General features: G+C 38.0%; 1 protein-coding gene across 1 annotated transcript; it reads right to left on the bottom strand.

Annotated features, from left to right (window-relative positions):
- Positions 1 to 11,030: 11,030 nt before the first annotated feature.
- On the bottom strand, positions 11,031 to 14,665 carry LOC126591826 (RNA-binding protein Y14-like). Its single transcript, XM_050257538.1, has 4 exons — positions 14,410 to 14,665; positions 13,256 to 13,392; positions 11,822 to 11,958; positions 11,031 to 11,312 (listed from the first exon to the last, which is right to left on the bottom strand). The coding sequence occupies exons 1-4, from the start codon at positions 14,591 to 14,593 to the stop codon at positions 11,267 to 11,269; spliced, it is 504 nt and encodes a 167-aa protein (XP_050113495.1). The 5' UTR covers positions 14,594 to 14,665; the 3' UTR covers positions 11,031 to 11,266.
- Between the last annotated feature and the right edge of the window lie 49 nt (positions 14,666 to 14,714).

The raw sequence follows: 14,714 nt of genomic DNA, 5'->3' as shown, positions 1-14,714 counted from the left end.
GGATTTTAAAACGTATATATATTATTAACATGGTTTCATTTGCCATGAACATCACTATGAATTTAATAACATTTATAAACTTTTATTCCTTTAACTTTTGTTTTGGTATTGTTATTGATAGTCTAAAACTTTTACATCTAAAAACAAAAACGCACTAGTAATGAAGGAAAAATAGCTTTTTGAAAGTGCTAATAATATCTCTTATAAAAAGTTATTGGCACTTCTAGAAATTTTATATTGTTATTAGGACTCTAAAAATCTCATTCTACACTTAAGTGTATTTTTCTTTCTAATTATAGAAATTTTGGAGTGCGAAATGAGATTTTTGAAATGCTAATAACAATTCCCTTATTTTTACAATTGTAAATTTTTCTTTGGCGCAGATAATTTACAATCAAATTTCATGAAAACGAGTTATTAATTGCATCTTAGGTGAAAAGGTCAAAACTCATAGGTCAAATTATCTTAAGAAAAAAAAAATACTACATAGGAGGAATGGGTGGCCAAAATATAAAAATCCATTTCCCTTTCACTCTTTTTGTCCTTAGCCATCGGCACTATAAAAGTTATCCATTTTCGGGTTTGAAAAGTTGCCATTTCTCATTTGCTAAATAAACAACAATGGCATCAAGAAAGATACATACACTACACACCCACCCCTTGGCCAGATCCGTCGTCACCTTTCTGCCACCTTTGCCCCTGTCGTTTTCTGATATACCACTGGTGAGTAATCTCATTCAAAAGTTTTGGTTTTCTTAGATTGCTTAAACAGTAGGGTTTCTGTGCTTCGTTTTTCATCTTTTTCGGTTACTTGATGGTTGCATGTTGCCAGACTGAGTTTATTGGTGGGTTGGGGAGGTTGATAAGCATTGTTCCTTTGGTGGCTAAGTTGAACTTGAGGGGTACCGTCACCACTTCCACTCGATGCTAGCTAGGAAATAATGTGAGCCAACTCGAGGGTCCACCAAATTCAGAGTCTTTTATGACTGCGAAAATGGTTGCGAATGCGATTGGACAGCCGAGTTCATGTCTCCACTCTCGCTAGATAACTTGGGTTCAACTTGTCTAGCCTTATAAGGTCATATAATTAAAATACATATGAAGGAGTGACTGACCTAATTCCAACGACAGCCATGGAGGTCGAACACGAAAGGAAGAAGGGCACGGCAACACCAAGATTTTCTACAAACACCTAGCGAAATATAACTATTTTATGAGAAGCATTATGTTATGTTTTCTACGGCTTATAGGGACCGGCGTTTTTATATAGGCTAAAAGCTAGGGTTTCCATCCATAAAGGAAACCTAAACTTACTTTCTTAGGCTCCAAGTTAAGTATCATAATCATATCCAATTAAGGATTCCATCAATCCTATTTACAATATAAGACACCTTATAAAAATTGATAACTTTAAGAGATCAAATCATAATCAACATTATTCTCCAATATTACATTCCTATTACATGTAGTAGACCACTCAAAGGTTGATTTATATTATATAAATCCAATGGGATAATGTAAGAACTAGGCTAAGGCAAATTGAACTTAAGGTTCCCACCGGATTCAGTGTTTTATGACTACGAAATTGGTTGCAAATGTGATTGGACAGTCGAGTTCATCTCCACTCTCGCTAGTTAACTTGGATTCAACTTGTCTTGGAGAAATAATGTAATAACTATGCGAAGGCAAGTTGAATTCGAAGGTCCCATTGAATACGCAGTCTATTGTAACTACGAAAAAGGCTGCGAATGTGATACGGACGGTCGAGTTCATCTCCACTTTCTTTAGCCAATTTGTATTCGACTTGTCTTGGGAAATAATGTAAGATTTAAGATAAAGCAAAGTAGAACTCGAAATCCCATCGAACTCTTAGTCTTTGTGACTGCAAAAATGATAATTCGATAAGACGATCGAGTCTCTATCATTCTCGTTAGTTAACTTGTATTCGACTAGCTTGTCCATCATTTAACTGTGCTTGATTGAAACCATTCATAGTACACTGAGAGATAAGCATATCGTTGGTTTGAGAACTCAAAATTTGGTATCTTGGAGCACATGCATTAACCAAAAGTTTGTGGACATTTTCTGCATCACATTCTCCTTGATGTCGGCAACACAGTAGGGCAAACACAACAATCTTGATTTTTTCCCAAAAAAAAAAAAAAAAAAAAACACAACAATCTTGATTTGGTGGTGAGCTCGTATACGTGTCGAGGAGGTGACTGGCCATCTAGATCTGAGTCTCTGCATAAAAAAATCCACACATGCCTTTCCCTCACTATGTGGAACAATCATCACTCACATTTATGTCTAGGAAAAATTGGCAAAAATAGTAATACCATTGAAAAAAATCAAGTTCAATCCTATGTAAGGTACTAAAGTGAGATTCTTTTTATTAAAATTAACAAATAATGAATATTTTAGTTAATTTTCCAATAAAGATAGACTATTGCAGTTTTAGTTATTGAAATGAAACATTACGTAATCACTATGTTTGAGCCTGAAATAACAACTTGAGCTAAGAATGAATCAACCCGAATTGAAAAACCACAATCCTCGGCCCAGTAAAGATGTCTAGGCCGTTGGGCTTTTAGCTCAAAAAAGAGTTTATTTGACCGATTCCTCATGGAAGTATGACTTCATGAGGAATTCTCATAAGGCACCTTAGCTAATTCTTGGCTTCCCTTATTATATATTTCTTAGGATGTATGAAATCATGTGCTTGCATATATATGTATATATGGACTAATGGATAATACAGAAAAAGATGTATGAGAAATTAATAAGTTTTATATGTGTGATTGTCTAGTTTTCTCCATAAACATGTTTTACTAGTTTTGTGGGATTTACCTAAAAGTTTTAAGTCCTGTTTGGTGTGTCTAACATTGTGTTTACATACTTTGTAGCATACTTTCCGTTTCAAATGGTTAAACCTCATACATACGTGACATGCTAAGTGTCATCTGCTGCGTAACGACTATTTGTGATGATGTTAACAACAATGTTTGCCTCTCTAAAAACATGATGCCACAAAATGTTGAAGGAAAAAACTTCTAGTTAACTTTTAAATCCTCCACTATTAGAATGGTAAGTAAGTTCTTGCACGTAACAACTACTTAAAAGTTTGAGTTGAAATATCTACGACTATGCAACCAATTCGACACTACCATTACAAAGTTCTGAACACAAGTTTAGTTGTTGTCACTTTTTTACAATCCTATTCCATTAATATTTCTACTCAAAGTCCACGATTTATTTACATTTTTGTGCATTATTTATCAAATAATTGGTCATTCAACATCCTTTTCGAACCAGCCATCTCTCAACATACAGTTTGCTCCTCTGAATGTAGAAACGCATTCTTTTCTGCCTGCCGGAAAATTAAAGGTACACCATGCAAAACAGTGATAAGATGAACTTAATCACATCAAACTAAGAATCTTAATTTACACAGGGATAGTAGTACCTTGTAGAGGACCCACATGTCACGCTATATTTTTGGTCGTTGGCATTAGATGGAACAGGATATGATCTTCGCACCTTTTTTATAGTCTAACGTTAGAAAAAAGAGTGTGTAAAAAGAAAATGGATGCAAAAATCGTTTTCTTATACGGAAAGACTTCCTTGCAGATATACATAAACTGAACTAGGAGAAGTGCCCCACGAGATATTAGCATGAGGATGTTTAGTAAGTAGTCCGTAGAGAACTAGAGATTGCATTTTGCAAGATATATACTTGTTGAAAAAAAGATGAAGAAAAGTAGGAGGGAGGAATTATCCACATGCTTGATTGCTCATGGGATAAATGGATTTTTATACATAGGAATTAAATTGAAATTTCTAATCTACTATTGGTATTTTTTTTAATTTTTTTATTTACTATTATTAGGAGAAATGATGAGAGTTCGAAACTATTACAATAATTTAGGAGAGGGGGATCCAAGTTTCGAATTCAGAATGCATGGGGGAGTTTCTAATCTACTTTTGGTTATTCTCGTTCTCTTTTAAAAAGTTGGTCATTTAGCAGGTTTCTTTGTAAGGAATGAATTCGTAAGGAATGAGTGTCATTCCCATTGATTTTGTATCCTTTGTTACTAACACCAAAATAATGAGAGTTCAGACATTTCTCCTCTGTAATAATGCAAACACTACAACTCGTAGAAAGCTTCACACACTCTTAATCAAGACAGTGTGAAGCAAAACCAATTTATGGTGCCAACAAGAGCTTCATCAATGGAGGGCAACCATAATTCTCAAAAGCTTCACACACTCTTGAACAAGATAGTGTGAAGCTTTATGGTGCCAACAAGAGCTTCATCAAAAGAGTTCAATCACAATTCTCAAAAGCTTCACACACTATTGATCAAGACAGTGTGAAGCAAAACCAATTTATGATGCTAACAAGAGCTTCATCAATGGAAGGCAACCACAATTCTCAAAAGCTTCACACACTCTTAATCAAGACAGTGTGAAGCAAAACCAATTTATGATGTCAACAAGAGCTTCATCAAAAGAGTTCAACCACAATTCTCAAAAGTTTCACACTCTTGATCAAGACAATGTAAAGCACAACCAATTTATAGTGCCAACAAGAGCTTCATCAATGGAGGGCAACCACAATTCTCAAAAGCTTCACACACTCTTGATCAAGACAGTGTGAGGCAAAACCAATTTATGGTGTCAACAAGAGCTTCATCAATGGAGGGTAACCACAATTCTCAAAAGCTTCACACACTCTTGATCAAGACAGTGTGAAGCAAAACCAATTTATGGTGCCAACAAAAGCTTCATCAAAGGAGTTCAACCACAATTATCAAAAGCTTCACACACTCTTAATCAAGACAGTATGAAGCAAAACCAATTTATGGTGCCAACAAGAGCTTCATCAATGAAGGGCAACCACAATTCTCAAAAGCTTCATACACTCTTGATCAAGACAGTGTGAAGCAAAACCAATTTATGGTGCCAACAAGAGCTTCATCAAAGGAGTTCAACCACAATTCTCAAAAGCTTCACACACTCTTGATCAAGACAGTGTGAAGCAAAACCAATTTATGGTGTCAACAAGAGCTTCATCAATGAAGGCAACCATAATTCTCAAAAGCTTCATACACTCTTGATCAAGACAGTGTGAAGCAAAACCAATTTATGGTGCCAACAAGAGCTTCATCAAAGGAGTTCAACCACAATTCTCAAAAGCTTCACACGCTCTTGATCAAGACAGTGTGAAACAAAACCAATTTATGGTGCCAACAAAAGCTTCATCAATGAAGGGCAACTACAACTTGTAGAAAGCTTCACACACTCTTGATCAAGATTGTTTGAAGCAAATTCAATTTATATGGTTCATCCAAACCTTCAACTACTACAAGGTGTGGCTTGCATCACAATCTCTTGCTCAACAGTGTGGAAAAAAAAAATTTGTATATGTTGTCTTCTCCCACATTTTCAAATTTCTAGTTTCCCAAAAAAAAAAAAAAGGAAATTCAACAAATCTTTATCAATGGAGGACAACTACAAATTACCAAAAGCTTCACACTATCTTGATCAAGATAGTGTGAAGCAAAATCAATTCATGGTACCCAACAAAGCTTCAACCTCAAAGCTTCACCTACAAAGCTTCAACACCAAAGATTCACCTACAAAGCTTAATATATATTCGAAAATTCAAAAATTTGAAAATTCGAAAAAAAATAAATTCGGAAAATAAATTCGAAAAAAAATTTAAAAAAAAATTGCATAGGCCTCCTCTTCTTTAGGCCTAACAACTTTTATAACAAATGTATATGAAGGAGGAGTTTTAGGCTACCACTTAGAAAGGAAAATGGTGAAGTTTTGTTACTTTGGAAACTTGGCTACTAGTAAGACACCTCCTACGTCAACTCCCTCGACCGGAGACTTGGGGGATTCCTACCATATGCTACTGCACCTTGATACTCAGAAGTCTCACAACCACTCAGTGACTTGGATTTTTCAAGTCTCTAACCGAGAAGTTTTCCTCACTCGGGAAATTAAGGGAGCACTACCTCAACATACATGTTTCACTCACAAAGCTTCAACATACAAGCTTCAACAAAAGAAAAAATTCAAAGAACTTAGTGAAGAAGGCCTTGGTGTATTTAACACAATACGTTGAAATGAAGCAAATCTTGTTTATTGATATCTCCGATAAGTTACAAATATGTACATATACATAAATCAAAATAAACAAACAAGAGTGAGCCTTCACAAAGGTTGCTCAGGAGAAGTCTTAACAGTCGGCAGAGCCCCAGAAAGAGGAGGCATCATAGGGTGATTATTCAGAGCCTCAGTACTAGGCAGAACCCCAGAAGGAGGAGGCACCGAAGGTTGATCATTTGGAGCTTCATTACGCGGTACAACCCCAGAAGACAAAGGCAATAAATGCCTTTGGAACAAACCCACAAATCTCTGATGATCAATTAAAATCTGACCATCAGATTCCTGCAGCTGGTTGAGCTTCATCTTCATGTTTGTAGCATAGTCACGTGCGAGCCTGTGCAACTGTTTATTCTCATGCTTGAGCCCTCTGATCTCCTGTTTGAGACTTATCACTTCACCTACCAATGATTCAACTTGGCGGGTTCGAGCAAATAGGTGTTGGGCCATATTAGACACAAAACCTGCACACTGAACACTGAGAGCCAGAGAATCCTTAACAGCCAACTCATCAGACCGTTTGGAAAGTAGTCTGTTATCTTTGGGAGTGAGAAGGTTCCTGGCCATCACCGCAGCGGTCATATCATTCTTCATCACAGAGTCCCCAACGGTAAGATGACCAATAGGGGATAAGAAGGATGGGCGCCATATGTTGTCTTGAGAATGCATGGCTACCTCTTCACCAAAGTTCAAGTCAAAACGAAGGTCGGATGGGCCAGACATTCTCAGAAATGATGAAGGAGAAATGAGGTGCAATAAATCTCTGAAGTACAAAAATAAGGGAAAAATTCTTGCAAACAATAACTCTCTGAACGTACTTCTTGCACACAATTAGTGCCTTTATAAAAGAAAGGGCAACAAGGCCGTTGGTTTAAAAAATGAAGAGGCACCACTCTTCAGATTTCGAAAAGCAGATTTTCCTGAGTAAAATATGTCGACAATCCCCACACGCAACATAAGCTCCTCGGGTACCACAAATAACTTTGCCAAAGATCTCTGACAAGGTTTAGACACATAAATTTTGAAGGTTCAGCTACTCTACCATTACCCACAAGGGTAAAAGAACAGCACCACTGCTTGATAACCGGAAAGTCCCTGTGTGTGTCAACCTATGTGCTCCATGGCAAGGCAAACTGGCAAAAATGCCCAACCTTTACTCACATTCGAGAAAACACTCCCAACAAGATTGCTTGCTCAAAAATCAAAGAGGCACCGCTCTCCGAATCTTGAGGGCCAGACTCCCAACAGGATTACTTGCTCAAAAGTCGAAGAAGCACCGCCCTCTGAATCTCGAGAGCCAGACTCCCAACAGGATTACTTTCTCAAAAATCGAAGAGGTACCGTTCTCCGAATCTCAAGAGCCAGACTCCTAACAGGATTACTTTCTCAAAAATCAAAAAGGCACCGCTCTCCAAATCTCAAAAGCCAGATTCCCAACAAGATTGTTTTCTCAAAAATCGAAGAGGCACCCGTTCTCTGAATCTCGAGAGCTTGCTTGTTCGAAAATCGAAGAGGCACCCTCTTCGAACTTCGAGAGCCAGATTTCCTTGGATAAAGCTTGTCTGCAATCTTCACACGCAACATCAGCTTTGCAGATACCACATATCACTTTTTCAAAGTGCTCTGACAAAGTTAAAACACGTGAAGCTTGCAGCTCTCACTACATTACTATGACCAAGAAGGGTAAAGAAATAGTGTTACTACTTGTTGTTGGGGAAACTCTTATATATGTCTATCTCCACCCTCCACGGACAGGCAGACCTGCAAAAATGCTCAACCATTTCTCATATCTGAAAGGACACTCCCAACGAAACCTCTCGAAATACTCAGCTTCCTTTCCCCTGATAATACCTCTGCAAACAAGCCACACCAGAGCAAGAGTATCTTATATCATCAGGGTTAAAAGTAAGAGTATCACATATCATGCTTTTTCCCTGTCTTTTCCTTTGGCCTTGTTCTTACCTACAAGGCAAAGAGAAAGAGAGCAATCAGTCAGCACTTTGAATCAAGCTTCCAGTCAGGAACTGACTACCTGGAACTCCTTGCCTGATTACTTACTTGGCATTGCTCTCGAGTACTCATCTTCAACATCTTATGCTTCTAGAAAAGATACCACATCTGCCTGAGGAACAGATAGGGCAAGTGAGAAGGATACAAAGAAGCAGGTGGAGACAAGCGCAACAGAACACGTGCCGATTCATCTATTACTTTGTCAACAGCAAAAGTATCTCATATCATCAAGGTCAAACGCACTCTTGATTTGATGGACTTGTTTTGACCCTCAAATTCTTGAGTCGGCGTTATACTCTAGAGGAAACTAGAAAACCCTCCAGCCCAGTTCAAGAATAAGCCTGTGGAAAGTTACTTCTTCAAAAGCAAAAGTATCTCATATCATCACTTCTCCTTTTTCTTTAATTTATCCTTCCTGCTGCCTGCAAGATAGGGAGAATGAGAACAATCAGCCGAAACTCGAAATCAAACTTCTGATCTGGGACTGATTGCTGGGAGCTCTGATTGCTTACCTTGTCTGTCATCTCTTTCGGCAAATCTCCTAACTCGGTGACTTAGGAGACTCCTACTACATGGTTTGTATTGCGCTTGACCAAGCCCGAAACTACAAGTAAGCTTCAAGTGAAATTGATACATTACCTTGTGCATCTCCACCGGTTAAAGATACCACCCCTGGATGGAGGAAAAGTACTTCCAGAGAAGATGCCACATTTACCTGTGAGACAGATAAGGCAAGTGAAAACGATATCACACTTTGGTACATAGAAGTTTCGTGATTACTCAGCGGCTTGGATCTTGCAAGTCCCCAACCGAGGAGCTTCCCTCATTCGGGAACTTAGGGGAGCACTGTTTGTACCATACTTTACCAATCCCGAAACTACCGAGCACCGGTCAACGTTATACCATCAAGGACCCAGAAGAGTTTCCCTCCAACCAGGAGGCCAATCATAGCGCGACACGTGTCAACATCAAAAGCCAATCATAGCGCGACATGTGTCAACATCAGAAGCCAATCACAACACGACACGTGTCAATGTCAAAACAAAGTTAGAAACTCTCTTCTATAAAAGGAGATCATTCTCCCACAATATTTCCTAATGTCATTTGTACTAAATCATTCACTAGTACTCACAAAATGAGAGCTTGAACCTATGTACTTGTGTGTAAACCTTTCACAATTAATGAGAACTCCTCTACTCTGTGGGCGTAGCCAATCTGGGTGAACCACGTACATCTTGTGTTTGCTTCCCTATCTCTATCCATTTACATACTTATCCACACTAGTGACCGGAGCAATCTAGCGAAGGTCACAAACTTAACATTTTCTGTTATACCAAAGTCCCCACTGATTTTGTGCATCAACAAAAGGTATAAGATTACTCTCCCCCTCTCTCGCCAACAAAAACACCCCTAGTGAACGAAAAAAAAAATTAAAGGTATAAAATTATCCTCCTCAACTGGAATCGATCATAACGCAGCTTTAGCCCAACTAGAATCGATCTTCACCCCAACTCCATGTCTCGGCCTCTGTTTCTTTCCCTCTCCAACACTCGAACATATCCTTCAACTTTCTCTCCGACAAATACATACCAACCGAATAAAAAAAAATTAAATGTTTAATTACACTGGATCACAACAACCCGGTTCTACCTATGAGCTCAGCAAATCACCACTGTCTGATTACAGTCCACACGCAAGATGCATTTTAACGTCCGCACCTTATAAACACCCATATATATATATACAGAGAGCTTAAGGGGAGGGATCCCCATTTTTTGAAAAAAATGGGGATTAGGTGTGGGACCCACTTCACATCTAATTTCAACGATCCGAACCGTCTATTTTGTTAGTCTCGATTCATAGATCATCCTTGCAAAATATTAGCTAAATTGGAAATGTTTAAGATATCTAATTGGGTTCAAGGAAATGAACGAATACTTTGTTATATAAGAAAATATGCAATTTGATATTGATAATTAAATAAGCAAATGGTTTCGGATTGAATTGAATTTTTTGCAAGGATGATCTATGAATCGAGACTAACAAAATAGACGGTTCGGATCGTTGAAATTTGATGTGAAGTGGGCCCCACACCTAATCCCCATTTTTTTCAAAAAATGGGGATCCCTCCCCTTAAACTCTTTGTATATATATATGGTTGTGGCCTTGGGGAATTTGGGGATCGTAGGGGTTTTAATGAGGTCTGGGGATTTTTGGCTGTTCTTGATATAATTTGGATTTATTTTTTTATTTTTTTATTTTTTTATTTTTTACGAAAAGTGAATTAATTCGTAACCAATCCAAATTAGTTGTTTGCACCAAACACTTGACAAAAATCACATCCTATCCACTCTAATCCAATCATAACTTATTTTATATATCAAGCCCAATCCCATTCAGTCCACCAAATGAGTACTTCATAAAACAATGCATTAAGGTACACATTGCAGGCTATTGGCAATAATTTGATCATTGTATGGTTGTAGTCATGACGGCAGTAGTGGCATACAATGATGGGAATGAGTGGGTGGATTTTTTGCCAAATTATTTTGCCAATCCAATTGCCAACTGCACTATACCGATTTTGTGCCAATTGGTAACGGCACGGTATTGTACTGAACCCACCCCTAGTGATGAGGGCGGCAGTGGGGACAACAAAGAAGGTGGGGGCGGTTGCTCTTGGGTCGCTGCCGTGGTTGCGATTTATTTGTTCGTATACCATGAACTGAAAACATGAACAGTCGGCGGTTTCTTGAACCTCAAGTACATCCAACTGGTAGAAATAAACTCTAGCTTACCATTCACTTCTACATCTGCTAAACCAAATTGCAAAGGAAACAACATTTTTACCCTAACAGCAGCATTATATTTGGATCAACTTAATACCCAGTTAGAACTGGCTCTCAAAGAAACCAAGTACAACTAGGGATGTTTAGTTACATACCATCTCAATAGTTCCATACGTAGTAAATTCATGTGTTGCAACTTCCGTTCTAGCCTAATCTTTCGAGACAACTTACAGTACCGCAGAATTAGTGATCGACACTTGCCAATTAGTTACCAATGTCATTAGAACATATCAGTATCTCCTCCTTGGACTTCGAGAACGGTTTGATTCCGGTGACCTAGAAAGAAGACGAGAGGAGCAATCAGTTAATGTATGGATAGCTAAAGCCCATAAGCTTAACAATTGCATGCTTGGAGATTAGCTGGTGCAGGAAACTAAAATATTCTGAAAGATTAAGTATGTATATAAATCATTCTTCTCTGACCAGCAATTTTTTTAATCAGCGGAGAAGGTGGATTCAAATTTGGGTTCTCTTCCCAATATTAGGAAGAGAAAAGTCATTAGCCCAAGAATCGGTCGGTCATCTGACTAATAATTGCTAAGAACGGCACAAGCTTCCATTACTTGATAAGATAGAAGTTCTTCTGTTCACAGAGATGAGGTAAAAAACTAGATGTGGCAGAGATCAGGAATTAAAACTCGAAACTAAAGAATCATGTCATAGTGATCTACAATTTTTGTTTTATTTAGCAAATATGACAAATTAATCTAATTATAAACAAACAATCGAAAAGAAAAACCAAGGCCGTGAATGACATAGCACAAAATACTCATTGGAAAACACACCTTAAATTGCCTCCGAAGGAACCAGTACTGAAGGCCCAATCACCAGATATGGTTTGACCAAAAAGTTTGGCACCATTCATTCCCGATATTGCTGCCTTAGCTTCTTCAAACTTCTCATATTCAATCAGCACATAACCCTGAAACCTTTTAGCATCAGTAAGCAAAATACAAGTATCATACATTTCCTTGCCTTTTTTATTTATTTTTCAAGAGGTATGTATGTTAATCACCAAAAAGAAGTGCCGTTGGGGATATAGAGTCCACCTCAACAATAAATGTATAAAAAGCAAAAAAGATATACAAACGATAACAACGAACAACAAATGAGTAAGACCAAATCTGACCCTTCCCTGCATATTTGACATGAATGAGTGAGCAGGATCATGCAGATAAAAAACGAACGAAGTATACAATTCATCCAAATAATTCAACATTTGGATACAAGAAAAAGAATTAATCCCTAAACCAAATCGTCAATCACACAAAAGATTCACAGGAAACAATTAAATATACAATTGCAGATCACATATTTGAAAACATTGAAATGTTGGTAACTTACGTAACTGACTGAAGGCAGATGTTGTTTATAGATTTAGACGACCAATATATCCAACAGGATCAACAAAAACAATTAACTTTTTGATAGGCACACACATCAACTTTCCCTGTTCAATTCCCCGTCCATGTTCCAGCAGGCACAAGGTGAACAGGGCAAAGACAATCACTCTATCTCCCAACATAAACCAGTTTCAGATTGCAATAAAGCTTATATTAGCTGCATTTCGAACAATACATAAATAAACATATATGATATAACTGAAGAATCAGAGAGCAGATTGTTAAATCTGAGAGACCTTACCACAATCTCGATCATTTTTATACAGCCAATAAGAACAGGACACAGGCATATCGTTGAACATGGATCTCACCAACCCATTTCATTAGATGTCAAATCTAAGAAAGGGAAAAGAACTGCACACACGGGTGGTGAATTGTTTGACTATTCTATCCATGCTGGGATAAGGAAAACAAATCATTTTCAACTAATTTCTGTCTATATACTTATTTTATTGTAGTACTCCCAGACACAATCTACTAAGTACCACAAAAATCCTCAAAAGCTGCTCTCTAAATTACCTAAACAACTATTATAACAAGAATAAACCCTTTTATCATTCTTTATATGCAATAATAAGTGGGCAACTTCTCCAAAGGCTGTCTAATTGTATAAACTCCGGTACATATTTAATGAATCTTAAAAGACACTAATGAGTCTGAAAAGAAGTTAATTTGAATACCATCTGAAGGGCAACGAAAATATAATGTAAACAAACACACCGCTTAAGGCTTCAATCATATACAATACAGCTCGTTATGCTCGAACAGAAGCATCATTTAGGTTTTGCATGCAAGAAAAGTAAATAAACAACTTACCTTAACAAATCCAGTGCGACGGTCAAGATTCAGATGCAAATCCTTGATTGCTCCATAGTCGCCAAATACATTAAAAAGATCATCTTCCTGTACCTCCTCATGTATTCCAGTGATCAATATGATCCATCCTTCAATAGCTGCACACATAATAACTCCAAAGTCACCAAGAAATAAATCCAACCTATTTACTAAGTGAAAGAAATGGACAAACATATCTTCTGAATGCCAAAAAAATACACTACCTCTCTTCTTGTTAATCACCATCAAGAAGGTAGAGACAAACACAATTAATATTCGGAGAACATAGAGGTCCTTATTGGGTCCTTAAGCATTCTTTTTTGTGCACCCTGCCTTTTCGAATCATATGAAGCACTCTTTTTCCTCTTCGTAGCATAACAACCTTCAACCATAGTTGTATAGGACACAGTGATAGTTCTGATCTCCTTGGAACTTAACTTCCGATATGTTATTATATGATTTTTGTAGTGAATGAAACTAACTTTTTTCTTAATAAACAAGTGGCTTTCAACAATTATTAACACCCACTTGATTACAAACGATATTACTACTCTAAGCTAGACGAGGGGAGGGGATAGGGTCTTAACCTGGGACGCAGTGGGTTAAAGAGGAAGACCCTATGCCATGGGGCAATCCACCACTTCGCGCGCACACACACTAACTCTTTCGAAAGAAAATGCAGCATAAACATATGCCCTAGTTTATTCATTGTTGTTACTAGCCTTGTCCCTTTATCCCTAAACAGAAAACCCTAATTTCTGCTAGCAGATGTCCATAAGGTCGTACCCAGTGCACAAGGCTCCCGCTTTACGCAGGGTCTGGGGGAGGTGAATGTCGGCTAGCCTTACCCCCATTTATGGAGAGGCTGCTCCCAATGCTAGCAGATGTCCACAAACAAAAATTCAAAAATCATTAAAAAGCATTGAGGAAAAATCGCCGAAAAGATTATATAAACAAGCAAATCCTTCACAGCCCTAAAGATCATTTCTAGCAGTTATCTTTCTAATTTTTTTCACTACTTAATTACCGTCATTGATCACTTTCTGAGCAGCCAAACAGATCATCAAGCATTCACACACAAAGAAAATGCATTACCCAAAATGAAATAAATAAACGCCAGAGAGAGAGGAACTGACAGCGTTGAGGAGCGTAAGCCGGAGATTGGGAGGCATTGCAACGGGGGAAAGAAGGAGGGTTGTTCGGGTGGTCTAGGTCTAGGGTTTTGGATGGGGCCCTTAAACCTCCTCTGCCTTTGATTCTCCTAGGCATCGCCTCAACCACTTCCTCCTCCATTGGATCGTCGTCGCAGTGGCCTTCCATGACTCTCTCTCTCTCTCTCTCTCCTCTCACTCTCACTCTCACTCTCACTCGTCACTCCCCGAGCTGAATGCTTCGCTAGAGTGTAAATGTGGCAACTTTTTCAATTTTTACTTACTAACCC

The sequence above is a fragment of the Malus sylvestris genome, chromosome 12, assembly GCF_916048215.2.
Source record: "Malus sylvestris chromosome 12, drMalSylv7.2, whole genome shotgun sequence".
NCBI lineage: Eukaryota > Viridiplantae > Streptophyta > Magnoliopsida > Rosales > Rosaceae > Malus > Malus sylvestris.
The sequence above is the reverse complement of the archived record's forward strand: the minus strand, read 5'-3'. Positions and strand labels throughout refer to the sequence as shown.

What these genes read in the sequence shown, in the direction of transcription:
- LOC126591826 (XM_050257538.1), bottom strand. Translation starts at nt 14,593, where the DNA reads ATGGAAGGCCACTGCGACGACGATCCAATGGAGGAGGAAGTGGTTGAG. An exon ending in GTCGCACTGGATTTGTTAAG is followed by an intron (nt 11,959 to 13,255) that starts GTAAGTTGTTTA and finishes AAAAGGTTTCAG; the next exon opens with GGTTATGTGCTGATTGAATA. An exon ending in TCCTTCGGAGGCAATTTAAG is followed by an intron (nt 11,313 to 11,821) that starts GTGTGTTTTCCA and finishes TCTTCTTTCTAG; the next exon opens with GTCACCGGAATCAAACCGTT.